Source organism: Rattus rattus, chromosome 4 (genome assembly GCF_011064425.1).
Source record: "Rattus rattus isolate New Zealand chromosome 4, Rrattus_CSIRO_v1, whole genome shotgun sequence".
NCBI lineage: Eukaryota > Metazoa > Chordata > Mammalia > Rodentia > Muridae > Rattus > Rattus rattus.
Window position 1 is genome coordinate 18,473,007 of NC_046157.1, and position 15,050 is coordinate 18,488,056.

General features: G+C 51.5%; 1 protein-coding gene across 1 annotated transcript in view; it reads left to right on the plus strand.

The window, feature by feature from the left end:
* Nucleotides 1–3,565: 3,565 nt before the first annotated feature.
* Nucleotides 3,566–15,050, plus strand: part of Heg1 (heart development protein with EGF like domains 1) — an 81,048-nt gene continuing 69,563 nt past the window's right edge. The window contains 1 exon segment of the mRNA XM_032900146.1: nt 3,566–3,809. Within this exon segment, the coding sequence (XP_032756037.1) occupies nt 3,566–3,809 (244 nt within the window).

Below are 15,050 nucleotides of genomic sequence, written 5' to 3' on the forward strand. Positions count from 1 at the left end.
TGACTTCCCTGTCAGCCTCTATGGTACGACCTCACTCCTGCTTCTGTAGCCCCAGCCCAGAATTCGGCCTGAGCTGTTTTCAGTCTAGATCATCAGACTCTCAAGACCAGAATAGATCTATGAGGGCACTGTATATGTCCTCCTGGTTCTAGAGAGAAGTTCTTCTAAGTCATCTGACATGATCTAGACTCTGTATCTCCACGCTCCTGAAGAGGACTCTTAAGTACCAAACCCCAAAAGGCAGTGACTACAGAAGGATTGCTGGTAGCCTTCCTCACACACCTGTCTGCCAGAAAGGTCAATTTCCTGTCACATAAAACTATGGCAGCCCCTAGTAACAGGTAGTTGTGAATATGAAAGCCCCGACACTATGGGGGTTTGAATATGCCAGGGAGTGTGGCACTATCAGGAGGTGTGGCCTTGTTGGAGGAAGTGTGTCATTGTGGAGGTGGGCAATGAGACCCTCCTCCTAACCATGTGAGAGCCAGTCTTCTAGTGGCCCTCAGATGAAGATGTAGAACTCACAGTTCCTCCTGCACCATGGCTGCCTGGATGCTGCCATGCTCCTGCCTTGAACCTGTAACCGACCCCAATGAAATGTTGTCCTTTATGAGGCTTGCTTTGGTCATGGTGTCTGTTCACAGCAGTAAAACCCTGAATACGACATCAGTCTTCTGTCCCTTCTCACCTCCCCCTCTACAGCTCCCACGTGGTTCTCCCTTTCTGTCACACACACACACACACACACACACACACACACACACACACACACACTACAACTACCTGTTCTTTTTTTTTTAATTTTTTTTAATTGATAAAGAGACATGATTTTTTTTAAATATTTATTTATTACATATAAGTACACTTTCAGTCTCTTCAAACACACCAGAAGAGAGCATCAGATCTTATTACAGATGGTTGTGGTTGCTGGGATTTGAACTCAGGACCTCTGGAAGAGCAGTCAGTGCTCTTAACCACTGAGCCATCTCTCCAGCCCAACTACCTGTTCTTAATAAAGGATGGGTTCTCCATCCCTGAGAGGCAGCCCTGGCGACTTTGGACTTCCCCAGTGCCTCTGCTATTCTCTTTCACACTTACAACAACCCTTTCTCTCAGACGCACCTACAGAGAGCTCCACTCTGGTGGCTTCACTGGGCCCTGGCTCCTGTGTCCTTAAGGCACCTGTGTGAAGAGCTTTGCCTTCGAACCTTAAACCACCAGGGACAGAATACTTCTCATCCACCATCTAGGACAATCTGTTCTATAGATGGAGTAATTGAGGCCCGGATCACAGTCACAGAGTGGAAAAGTCAGGAAAATAAAGATTCTGAGACCAAGCTGACCACTGTTTGCAAGTTTCTGTCCTGAGTGTAGCCTCCTTGCTGATCGCTCTTACTTTGTCCTTGGAGATGGAAAAGTATTAGGACCGTCTTTGCAGCCTTGTATCCACCGGTTAAGCTGGCTGTTTCTCTGAAAGTTCCGTTGACTTAGAAGGTAGAAAGACAGATCCATAATGCTCAAAGGGAGGGGCAGGTGGCAGGTGCAGTGCCCTTGGGCGTTGGTGGCAAAGGCAAGATTCCCAAGTGAGCTTTCTGAACGCACAGGAGAAGCCCGGACAGGCCTTTAAACCCTTACACCTTCTTGTTTGCCTACAAGCTTGCCCTGCTCTCTAACTAGTCCTCCTTTCTATTGAAGGGAGGAAGCTGTAGTGACCAGAGCCTCCAAGCGCAGTGGACTGGCCTGCTGGAGCTTGACCAGCCGAGTCTGGTCTGCTGTGTAGTCCTGCCAATAAAACGAAGGCAGCCTCTAGTAACAGGTAGCTGTTGTGAATGCCAAAGCCCCCACACTAGCTGCGGTAGTCTGCATATGCTTAACCCAGGGAGTGTGGCACTATCAGGAGGTGTGGCCTTGTTGGAGGAAGTGTGTCATTGTGGGGGTGGGCAATGAGACCTTCCTCCTGACCATGTGGGATCCAGTCTTCTAGTGGCCCTCAAATGATGATGTAGAACTCTCAGCTCCTCCTGGGAGCTGGCAGTGGTGTCAGGAAGTGTTGAGCTGGGGCCATAATTGGAGTTGTCATTGTTGTTGTTGTTGTTGTTGTTTTAGAGAGAAGGAAAGAGAGAAAGAGGACTGAACATTGCATGTGAGACCTGAAAAGTTAGGTTTCCTTTGAGGTTCTATAAACCCTAACTCAAGCCCATCCTCTCCTCTTTGCTCATTTGTGTAAGGTAAGCTTGTTTATAGGGAGCAGCCTTTGTTTCCTGCCAAGTGACTCACTTGTACTGAGTCACCAGAAAATGGGTCTAGGCCCATCTGCCCCTACCCTGGACATTATGATCTGATCACTCCCCTGGAGGTGGGTCATGAAGGCTCGGAGACAGAGAGAGGCAGAGACACGGGGAAAGAGACAATCCCGTTTCCTGAACATTTGGTAAACAGACAAAAGACCCTAGCACATCTGAGAGCATCCCAAGGGATCTGTGGTTTTCATTTTGGATGAGACTTTGAATTATCGACAACTCTAAACTATGAGGTAAGAACGAAGCCACATGTTCATTCGATGAGAAATCCTTTAATTGTTGGTTCTCCTAGCAACTCTTAAGCAAGTTATTTCCCCCATTTTGAGCTGCTCTCTCTTACAAATAAAAGAGACTTGGGTCCTAAAATCTGGACATTGTGTCATTGTCTCCTGGAGGGGAGGGAATAGGAACGCACACAGAATTTTACTTACCAAGCAAATTTACTGACACTCTGTCTTGGAACATCTCCCTAAAGGTTTCATTTCAACTTCATTATGGGCCGAATTTTTAAATGTTTAATTTGCAAATTGCTGCCCTTTTCCTGGCTATGGGTTTTCCCTTGCCCCAGCCCGGGTTCAGTTTTCTCTTCCCTGTGGCCTCTTTGGGTTTCTCAGCAGCGACATCTCTGAAGAACTATGGTGTAAGCCAAAGACAGCGTGGGAAGGAAATCAGACTTGTGAGCCTTAAAGAAGATGAGGGTTCCCGCCCTGGCGGAAGGAAGCTTCTCACCAGCGCTGGGGACCCAAAAGGGCTGCGGTGGATTGGGGTCTCTTTAGATCCACGCTACGGAACCGGGTATTTTTGAAAGCACTCTGTATACTCACTCACTCACCTGATAACAATTACATTGTCAGGATTTACTTTTCACAGACCTACTGTGTGGCTAAGGAACCCCCGCCCCCTTCCATTTCTCCAAAAGCCAAAGCGATGCTCCTCGGTATGGGCCTTGTGACAGAAGTTACAGGGGGCTCCATGAGTTCACCCGGGGGTTCCGTGAGCTCACTCGGGAGACCCAGACCGCCCCCGCCCTCTTCCTGCCCTCTCCCCGCCCCCGGGCCCCCGCGCGGGGCGGGTGATGTCAACCGAGGAGGAGCCGCCCGCCCCGCGACCCGCCCGGGCTGATTGGCGTGTGGCAGCACCGGGGCCGCCTCCGCCCTCCCGCGGCTCGCACAACTTTTGCGGCTGAGAGCGCGCTCGCACCCCGCTCCGCTCGCCGCCGCCCTCCGCCCGGCGCCCGGCATGTGAGCGCGGGCGCTGCCGCCACCATGGCCACGCCGCGCGCCCCGCGGTGGCCGCCGCCACCGCTGCTGCTGCTGCTGCTGCTACCGCTGCTGCTGCTGCGGCCCGCCGCCTCTGGGGCGCAGGGCCCCCTTCCCTCCCCGGCCCACCGTACACTCCTCCCGGCCGCGGGGCCGCTTTCGCCGCCTGGCGCTGGACACACGGTCCCCGGGCCCGGCGTCGCGACCCGGCGGGGACGTTCCGGACGTGTCCCCAGAGGCGTGAGCGCGGGTGAGTGAGAACCTCCAGCGTGGGGCAGGGGGCGTGGGCTCTAGGGGGCTGTTCCACCAGGGCCGCGCGGTTCCATGGACCCTCGTGGGTGGAACCCTGGAGGTGGCCCAGGACAGAGAAATGCTGTCCCTGGCCACTGGAATATAAAGTCTACACATGCGTTCCCTCCCCGAGCTTTGGAAGAAAACTCTCTCCTGGGGTAGCCCACACCCTTTTCCCTTTTACAAAAAGAAGACCCCAAAGAGCCTCTCCTACCTCGTGGGGAGTGGAAACTTCTGGCTACTGTCCCTCGGTTTCAGTCCCCCCTTCCCGTCCTCGTCCTCACGAGGAAGAACTGCTCTCCTCTGGTCTAGAGCCTGACTTTCCAGTGTAAGTAAATAACGGATCTTGGAGTTTGATAGGCTTCTAGTACTTAGGACATCTTAAAGGACAAAGAGTGCTCGTTTAAAACAAAACGAGCTACCTAGCCAACCATAGGACCAGGGTACTTGGGGTGGGGGTGGGGGGCTGTAAGGTCAAAATCCTGCAAGACGCCGGCTGGCTCTGGACTGTCCTGGAGTCTTTTTCTCCTCAGCCAGCTGCTGTGCAGGCAGGCACTGCCTGTCCTGGTCACAGAATGGGGACTCAACTCCTGTGCCCAACGCCTTTGTCTCTAGTTCCTTTTTCTGGTGGAAGAAAATGCCACGGCCTGGGTGGGATTCTAATCTAACGCCCATACGACCTCGGCTGTGTATGTCTTTGGCTCTCAGTTTCCTCATCTGCGGAATAGAAGGGCCCCATTCAGCCTCCCAAGTGACAAGAGGTGACAAAATGAAAGTAAAAATAATAGAAGGTACTGTGAACCAATCCAGACTAGGTGATGTTAGCCAGTTGTCCTCCCGTGAGAGGCAAAGGGCACACAACGGCCTCAGTTGTTGCCACATTGCTGGGTTTGCCAAGATTTTGTCCAGTTTCCACCCCCCCCGTCTCTCTTTCTTATCTTGTCTGTCTGCCTGTCTGTCTTGCACACTTCACAAACTTTCTCCCAACTTTCTCATCCTTAGAACGGAGAGGTACTGCTTCCTAGAATTGAACAAGGGAAACTTTTCTACCCTCATAAAGCCTTGATTGACCAGCAATCTCCCCTTCTGCAGATTGCCTTGACCTTGTGAACTTCTGAGTCACTGGTCCAAGTCAGGAAGGGAAACTGAGGAAAGGTGAGGGAAGGGAAAGGAAAGCAGCTCTGAAGATCCTTACAGACACACACCGTGCAGCCCTAGCGTCCATAATCTTGTTACCGTAGGAAAGTAACTGAGAGACACGGTAGGGTGTTTGTGGAGTGTCCTAGATACAGTGGTGTGTAAGGGCCTGATAACTCGGGCGGCCACCCAGGAATCCAAGGCAGGTGTCAGTAGCAGGTCCTCGGGCTGCGGGATCCATCTTGTGAGGGGCTGTGAAGGGGGTGGGTTGCTGAGGCTGGCACAGGGCTCTCCTTCCTAGAGCAGGGAATCTCCCAGGTCACACAGGGGTGAGTGTAGTGTGGGGCTATAGTAGCACCTGAGTTAGGGGGAAGTAAGGTAAGAATGGGGCCTTATGAGAGCCAGACCTTCAGGCTTTTTCACGGCCATGGTGCTGGAACCTTCTCTGTTCCGTTTGTTTGGGGGTAGAGCAGGATAGGGACTTCGGGCAGAGGAAGAACTCAGGAAGGAACTGGAATAATGCAGACTTTCTTTTAAGAAGGTTTCCTGATCTCTAGTGCTCTAAGACCCAGTCTGGGGCAGGGATGTTTGAAAGGTGACGTTAGAAGAGGTGCACTCTATGACCTGTTGAAACCTGCTAGAAGTGACCGGTGTGGCTGAAGATCCAGGCACTGCCTCTCTGGTTTCTGTTAATGCCTCAAACGATATCACTTAGAAAAAGGAAACAGCAAACAGAGGCAATACAACAGCAGTCAGCGACGTCAGGGAGCCAGAGTTTTGTAGCAACCTCTTAACGTTTTTTCTTGGCCATCACACACCGCTAGGGCCTCACCTCTGTAGAAGTCCTTTGTGACCCTTTGCAGATACTCAGCCTCCCTGGTACCCCAGGCAGATGGTCACCCATGCTCTGCATTCACAGTTTTGTGTTAGGGAGGTGAGTCTTCCTGATGGTAATGAACCTTGAGCCACACAAATAATGCCCTTAAGCTAATGGTTGGGGAAACCATCCTGAGCCGTATCTTACTGGGGTGCTGGTAGCCAGTGCCTGGTGATCACGGTCCGGGCTTCCAATTTTTCCCCTGTGAGTAGCAGAGACTCAATTCTTCCCAGTGGATCCTTCTAGCTCTCCTCTCTTCCCAGAGAGTTCAAGGTTCTCACTGCTGGCTGGCTGTGTTTGCATTCCATTTGTGGACTGTTTGTCTATGTTACACTGTCCTCCAAGGAGAGCTGCCCCCTGTTTGTATAGCCATTGTTCGGCTTCCGTGGCCCACCTGTCACCCTGTTCCGCTGTGGTGGCCGCTTCAACCATCAATGAAAAGAAGCCTAGAGCGAGAGATGTCCCCCTCTCTGTTGGCTTTCCTACAACGCAGGGTCCCCCAGACCCATAGCTCCAAGCTGAGAAAGAAGTTTAATTTTTCAGTCCAAGGGCCATGCTTTCAATGTGAGAGCTGCAGAGAGGAGAAGAGGGCAGGAAAGAGGCTGGACTCAGAATGAGAATCCTGGCAGAAGGCAAGAACTTCCCCACCCGAAGGGGAAATGGTGCTGCCTAGTTAAATGAAGCAGCCCGTCCAAGGAATAATAATCTTAGAAAAATGTGGTTCCCTAAAGGAAGAGCACTGTGAGCCCAGCCCCTTCTGAGCTGTTTTATGGTGGTTTCTAAATTGCCTTAACTTTGCTGCTCAACTCATCATTTAGCTTGGCCGCCATGTTACCACTTGCAAGGTGCTCTGAAGGCTTGCTGGGGAGAAGGTGACCCTAACTGGCTGAGGCTGAGAGGTAGTTCTGGGCATCTAGAAGCCCGCTTCTCTGACAGAGGTTGTCCCAAGTAGAGAGAGGGACTTGGTGTATGGCGTGCTGAAAAGCCGAATCCTTTTAACCTTGCCTCTCTCCTGGTGCATGCAGATGCTGAGCTCATGTTTTCTGCTCACCATCTGACTTGTGTGGACAAGGGGAGACTTTACTGTGCCCATGCCAGCTGGGCAGCTGCTGCCTCCTAGACCCAGGAGCCAGGGCAGGAGCCTCTGCCCTCCAGTGATCTTTCTGTTTCTACCAGCGCTGGTGGCCAGCTGTCCGAGAGCATCCTTATTCCGGGGTGGGGAAGAAGGAAGCAGCAGATGGCAGTTGCTGTGTTCTTAGCTACTCTGTATCTTCTTCAGCATCTTCCCTCTGCCCCAGCATCTTCTCTGTACGGGCAGGACACTTGAACTGTAACCGATACCTTTCTCTGAAGAATCCTGAGGAGACAAAAGGGAAGGCAACTAACTAACGGACAACCCTCTTAGAACTCCTAGCCTTTGAGCACCTATGTGTGGTCAGTACATGTATTTTTTTTTACCCCTTTTCACCCCCAAAGTCCTGCCAGGGGTATTGCTTCCAGTTTAATCTCCCTTTATGGGAGATGAAGCCTAGCAAGGTTAGTCACAGGGAAAGGAAGGAAACTGGATATGAGCCGATTGCGATCAAATTCATGAGCACCCCACCACGTGACAGGGTCTCTGTCTCTCATCTGTAGGACAGGAAAGCCGTGTTCCAGATCCTTAGGGCCCTCCCCAGCTCACCATCCTTGCCTGGAATTGGAGACCATGGTTAGAAGTAGGTGGCAATCAAGATGCTGACAGGAGAGAGTTTTTCCAAAAGTCATTTCTAAGGCTGGAGAGATGGCTCAGTGGTTAAGAGCACTGACTGCATTCCAGAGGACCTGGGTTCAATTCCCGGTACCCACGTGGCGGCTCACACGTGTCTGTAACTCTAGTTCCCAGGGGATCTGACACCCTCAACAGACATACTTGCAAGCCAAACACCAGTGCACATAAAACAAAAACACACAAAAAAAATTAAAAATTAGTGCGTGCGTGTGTGTGTGTGTGTGTGTGTGTGTGTGTGTGTGTGTGTGTAAACACATGCGCATATGAGCGCAGGTACCCGTGGAGGCCAAGAGGCATCAGATCCTCTGGAGCTGGAGTTAGAGGTGTTTGTGAGCTGCCCAGTGTGGGCTCTGGAAACAGAACTCAGGGCCTCTGTAAGAACATGGCACACTCTGACCTCTGAGCCATCTCTCCAGCCCCAGGAGGGGAGATTTTAAGACAATTTTTAGGAGCAGGGGGATTGCCCATAGAAGTGTTTAAGTCTATAGATGTGTAGAATGATGTTGTATATGGCTCTTATCCGTATGTATGGCAATCCTTAAGTTATGGGTGCCTGGGGTAGCTGCGTCCATCTTCACTGATATGAAATGAAGTGCTGGCTTTCTGTGGGCTCTGGGCTGGCATCATGGGACAGTGACTAACATTGTCAGTTGCTATCAGCACCTGCCCTGTGGAATGGAAAGGCATTCAGAAGTCCTCCTTCGCTTTCATTTAACATCTGTGCAACTCCGTTTTCATTTTCCCATCGACGTCAACAAAGAGACTCCTGTCCTGTCTTCTCTCCCCTTCTTTTGTCAGAGTATGACAGATGTCTCCCTGCTTCTAAAAATAACCCTAAAATATCGACCCTCTCTGGACCGGGAATGTAACTCAGTGACTCCCAGCGCATTCTGCTCCTTCAGAGGACCTGGGTTGAGTTCCCAGAAAGTCAGAAGATATTTACTAAAGCCTTACCCGGTCTGGAGAGCTCCATCATGTGACATGGAGGTTGTAGGCTTCTGTACGGTGTCCCCCTCCTCCCCAGGGATTATCTCTCTGGAGCCCAACCGTCGAGGATGTAAAACGTGGGACCACAATATAGTAATGATTCATGAACTAAGAAAGATCCAAGTTGGCACCGACTGGAAGAGTTGTATGGACAGAGCAGGCTGTGATGTGGAAGCGAAGACTGTGGGGGGGGGGTAGGACAAGGGAGACCTCCTGAGGAAGGAGGGGTGCGGTGAGTTTTTGGGAGGTTGACTAGGATGTGGGTAGACAGAGATGTGGACCTTTGGCATCCGCAGAATCTCACGTGTTGAAAAGCTCAAGGCTGGTTTCTCCTTTTGTTTACGTTTCTGGGTTTGTTTTTAGTTCTCGTAGAACCATGGGTTTGCTGTGTCGTTTCGACATGTGTGCTATAGGCTGCTGCTCATGTTTCTCTCCTGTTCCCCTCCCACAGGTCCCCTTTCTACCCTCCCCGCGCTCTCGCTGTTCTCACGGCTCCCAGCGCGTGCGTGTGCGTGTGCATGTGCGTGTGCGTGTGCGTGTGCGTGTGTGCAGAGGAACATGGGTACATGCAGCACTCGTCTTGGTCTTTGCGCATCTGGTTCATTTCGCTCGCTGTGATCTCCAGTTCTGTGCATTCCTCTGGCATAGCTTCGTTCTCCGTGGCTGAATACATGTGTGCGTGGATAGACAGCGTGTTTTCTTTGTCTGTTCACTTGTCAATAGTTGTCTAGGCTGGTCCCACATTTGCTCAAGACTCTTCGCGCAGAGGTTACCGTCAGTCAAGGCCAGAGGAGAGAAGATGTGCGGGCATGAATTGAGATTTTGAAATTATCATAGAACACAACCTGGGAAGGGAACTAGGGCCCATTGCAGAGGGCCTTAGAATCCTGCTCTGTCCATGTAATGCAGTCCCCAAGCACTTCGTGGTCTTAGAGAGGAGAGCAAAGTCTTTTGTGTGTTCCTGTTTATTTGAGCCTGGAGCTGGGGCCTTGGGGACGAACCCCTGGCAGGTCTGCCTCACACCAGCCCAGAGGGTATCCTGAAGCTTGTGGAAGGCTAAGACATTCCTTGAGTTTGGGGGAATAGGCTGAAATCAGGGCAGGGCTGGAGTAGTAGTGGTTGTGAGGAACTGGAGGGTGAGAGAGACAAAGGCCTTTTAGTGGGGTAACAGGAGGGCCCGAGGCAGGGGGAGGGGAGGGGAAAGGAGGGAAAGGGTGTGGGAGGGGAGAGGGATGGGGAAGAAGGGGAAGGGGAGGGTATAAAGAGGACTTGTCCTTCAGTTTAAGGAGGTGTCTCCTGCTCCAGCTTTTCATTGTAAAGACCCACAGGCAGCAGGTCCCATTAGAATTCTGCAGTCCTTCGATAGTGGGGACCTGACCCAGAGAGAAGCCAGGTCAGGTTCAGCCTGGGAGGGCAGTTATTGAAGCCACATGGGAAGAGGAAGCTAGCTCTGTGTGGGTGGAGAACATCCAGTCTAGATGGGAGAGGAAGAGGCAGTGGCCCAGGTACCAGCTAGGCCGGGAGGCAGGCACGGCGGGAGATGGGGTGGTTCAGAGGCTGGCTATGATACGGAGAACACTTGAATACAGCACTCAGTTTAGCCATGAAACCAGGTAGCTGTCAGTCTCCCTGGGAGAGTAAGTTAGTTTCTGCTGACACAGGGAGACTGGGGAGGAAGAGGTTGTACAGCTGCCACTCTGCTTTGTTTGAGCTGTTTAGTGGGGACAGGGTATAAAGAGAAGCCTGTGCAGAATGGCGGTGTGGCATCAGATGTGGCGGCCCTGTGGCAGATTGGTCAGTGATGTGGAGAAAGACTGTCAGAGAGAGCTAAGACCCACTGATTCTCCCCACCAAGCCATGTCAGGAGCAGACCACAGCACCCACCTGCTTCACCTAGAAACCCAGCTGTCGCCCTCTCCTTATCTCCTTCCTTGGCCTTCTACATTCTTTTGGGGAGAATAATTCAAGCTGAGCTTCTAAAACACACGGGGACTCTGCCCTCTGTGTCTCCCCTGCCCTTTCCGTTCACCACGTCCACTCTTTGCCACTAACGGATGCTCAGGAAAGCCACAGTGATCTTCTTAAAGGGTGATTCAGGTCACCCAATTCTGACCTTAAAACCACTGAGAGCCCTGCAGGGCAACCCTACCACCTTTCTAGACTCCGACTCTAATCCAGCTTGCTACTCAGAGCAGACAGTGTTTTCTCTTTGTTGTTTTTGAGGCAGGGTTCCACTATGTTGCCCAGACTGGCCTCGAACTTGGGATCCTGCTCCCTCCCCTTCCCAAGTACTGGGATCACAACCAGTGGTCTGTGCTTGCGTGTGTGGTGTGTGTGTGTGTGTGCGTGTGTGCATGTGTGTGTGTGTCTGTCTGTGTGTTTGTGGTGTGTGTGGTGTGTGTGTGTGTGTGTGTGTGTGTGTTTGGTGTGTGGTGTGTGTGTGTGTGTGTGTGTGAGTGCGCGCATGCGTGTGTGGTGCGTGTGTAAATGCTAAATTTACTCCTGTCTTGGTGTCTTGATGCAAGGTGCCCCTTCCTGTAGCTCCCCCCCATCACAAATGCATTCATGCTCACCTGTGTCAGTGTTGGAAGAAAGGCACATTGGCTGTGGGGACTGGATCTTGAAGGGCCAGGAAAACTGGAAGAAGGCCACATTTCCTTTGAGTGCCCCCAGAGGGACCGTAGCAGAACTGTACCACATGCTGTAGGGCTGTGGCTACCAGATCCCTTAGGGAGCTGAAACACCATCTGCTAAATACACAGAGGCTGCTGAGAGCAGAGGGCCTGAGTGCTTTGTATTAGCTGCGGGGTACTGGAACTTAGTAGCTGTGTTAGCTGTGGGGTACTGGAACTTAGTAGCTGTATTAGCTGCGGGGTACTGGAACTTAGTAGCTGTGTTAGCTGCGGGGTACTGGAACTTAGTAGCTGTATTAGCTGTGGGGTACTGGAACTTAGTAGCATTCTGTTACCTGTGTATCCTGTGGAGTTCTTGAGGAAAGCATACAGGTGAGAGAGCACAGTGGGCAAAGCCCTGTGTTTCTCCCTCCTGGGGCTGTTGGGGTTAGGGGCCAAGGCACAAAAGGGGCTCTGACCTTGCTCTGAAATCCTGGGACATCTCCGTGTGAGGAAGGAGCTGGGCTTGGGGAGGCGAAGAAGGTAAACCGATGTGTGTCTCCTCAGTGTTTCTGGTAAATTGGAGGTACAGGCCAAGGAGGAAGATGAGTAGTGACTCCGGGCATCCTGCCACCACCAGCCTTGGAAGCATCCAAGTTTCAGGAAGGAGGAGAGAGTGCACAGGAGAGAGGGCTAAGTTGTCGCCTGGGGGATGTTAACCCTTGAGCGGTGTTAAAGCTGCTACTTTTCTCTCCCTGGGGACTGGGAGTAGGTAGACTAACTTCATTTGGGGAAAGGGCTTCGTTCTTAGGGGCTCTGGGGCCACCGTGTCATTCATTGTTGCTGTAGGGTAAGTGTTTTCGGGAGGGTCATGTCTTGCCAATGTGTGACTAGAGTCCCGCTGCCTTTACTGGCACAGACCCCAGGTCCAACCTCGGTGGATGCCCCTTGCCAGCTCTGGGACTTTGAAGATTTAGTTTCTTGTACCACTGTCTTCTCATCTCTTAAGTGGGCAGAACCCTTCCCAGGGAGTATATGGGCCATCTACCCTGTCAAGCCCCAGCTCTGGGCCCAGCAGGAAAGCCCTATAAATACTATAAATTCTGCTGCTGCAGAAACTAGGGCTTGCTTGCACTGGGCACTGTCTTGCTTTGGTTTCTGCTGGTTTGGGTCAAAACCAAATTGGGGAGGATAGGGTCTATCGTCTTACGTCTTACGGTCCGTCACCGAGGGCAGTCAGGGCAGGAGCTGAAACAGACTGTGGGGGAATGCTGCTCACTGGTTCGCTGCCCTGGCCTTGCTCAGCCTGCTTTCTTATATGACCCGGAAACACCTCCTTATGTGCAGCACTGCCCACAGGTAACCTGGGCCCTCCCACCTCAGACGGTAATTAAGAAAATGCCCCTACACGTTTGCCCATGGCCCGGTCTGAGGGAGGCAGTTCTTTTGACCTCTCTTTGTTTTCTATAAAGAATAGAACCAGCGCAAACACTGTGTTGCTAGCATCCTGCCACGCACACAGTTGTCCTCTGGGTGTTTTGTCGGACAGGGCGCCAGTTCTTAAAGCAAGAGGCTCAAATCCGCATCCTAGAGACCTTTGGGCCTTCCTCTATTCCAGAGCTCCGCCGTTCTTCTCCATGCCTGGAACTCTCCATCTTTAGCCTTAAACAGAGCGAAAAGAGCCAGGCTCAAAGTCAGCAAAGCTCAGTGCCATCCACCCTTGCCTGGGACCATCATACGGGATGATCCCATATGAAGCAAATGGGAAGGGAAGGAAACAGTCACGTAATAAGCCTTTGAGGAGCAGGTTTGCCCCTCTGTGTGCAGTGAACATTTTCCTAGGTGAGAACCTCAGACCAGGTCTTTAAGAAAAAAAAGTGTATTTTATTTTTAATTATGTGCGTATGTGTATGTCTGTGTGGGTGTGTGTACGTAGTAAATATTGTCAGACTTTGGGAAATGGCTTGAGCAAGAACAGCACTGCCGGAGTTAAGTGTTGTCCCGACGAGACTTCTTTGAAGAGGCTCATGCTCTCACAAGTGAGGTTTGTGGTTGGTAAGGAATTATTTATAGTATAGGCTTGCTCTGTGGTCATAAAGTGCTGTTGTCTGCGGTGGCTGGTGGAGAGATGGCAACAGTGGCTTGGGAACTCGGACATGGGTCAGAGGACCTTTGGTCTTAGCCCCTTCTACGTCTAGACATGTGGCATGGGGAGGTTTATTAGTGTCTCAGGGTTGTGTTAAAAAATGGGGGCATTAGGAGCTGGAGAGATGGCTCAGTGGTTAAGGACACTGGCTGTTCTTCTAGGGGACCCACAAATCCCAGCACCCACATGACAGCTTACAACTGTCTGTAACTCCCAAGACCTGACACTCTCGTGTAGACATATGTGCAGGCCAAACACCACTGCACATTAAAAGAAGGTAAATGTTTTTTTAAAAAATTTTTAAATGGGCCCATTAACGTCTCTCCCTCTTCTTAACAATTGTGACTATGAAGGTACCCATAACCATAGTGAGCCATAGTGAGTGATTTTAGTCATAATTCTGTGAATGAAGACCTTGGGCATATCATGGCTCTAGACCTACCCCCCACATTTGTAAAATGGAGATAACAGAACCCATCCTGTTGACTCCATGGTTATAAGCTTGACATAAAGCCACGTGGACGTGCTTTGTAACTATATGTGCAGGATTTTTTTTTTTTTTTTTTTTTTTTTTTTTGGTTCTTTTTTTTCGGAGCTGGGGACCCGAACCCAGGGCCTTGCGCTTCCTAGGCAAGCGCTCTACCACTGAGCTAAATCCCCAACCCCAGCAGGATGCTTCTTATTAGCGCTGTATTGGACTGTTAGTCTAAGGCAGGGCTTCACGAACATTGATGTGGCAGGATCCGGGGACAGTTGGAAAGGAAGAGGAGAAAAGGATCAATGTCAGTGTCCTTTTAAAGCTCTCTCTCCCTTTGTCCCTTCTTGTCTCTGGTCGCTGTGACCAGTCATCTCTGTCCTTCTCTCCCTCCAAGAGAGACACCTTTCACAGCTCCCTTGGCCTTCGGCCTCTAACGCAGCCCGGGGATGGTTTGGGCATTGCCTCCGGTGAACTACAGTCTCTGGAAAGAGACATAGGAATGCGACCAGATGGTAAGAACGTGGTCCAGTAGGAGAAAATTGTCTCACAAAGCAAACGTGGGGTCCCCAAGGGAGAGCTTTATTTCTGGGCGCCGCTGGTGTTGTCTCTTGAGGAGCACAAGGCCATGGAGAGATTTTTAGCTTCTGAACTCGTTCTAAGAAACAGCCAGGTTTTGCTAGAAGGCAGGAGGAAAGCGAATAGGGCGTGCTAGGCAGCGAGACTCTACAGGTCTACAGTTCTAGAGACTCTTTAGGACAAAGGTGGGGGCAGCTCGTCTCCCCCCCGCCATCTCTGAGCAATGGCTCCTGGAGGTGCTTTCGCTGCTGGATGGTCACCAGTTTAAACCCACGCACGGGTAGCAGTTACGGATGCAATGGGACATCCCTTCTATCCAGCTCCCCTTTGCTCTTGGTGGTCCTTCATCTCCAGGCCACGCTGAACCACTGTCTGCACTTGACTTCTCTCACCTGCCAGTAGTTACCCAGACTCCTCCTCCCTCGCTGCCAGCATCCTCCCCTCCTCCCAAGTCCCAGCAGAGCACAGGCTCCCCTCGGCTGTGGGCTACTTAGAGCAGCAAGAGGTTCATCCTCCTTTGGGCTGTGAAACCTGTCTGAATCCCAGTGTCCTTGGCGAGCTACCCTTGGAGACTACCTAGGGGAAGCCTGTTGGTCCTATTTGAAGAGACTGTGACCCC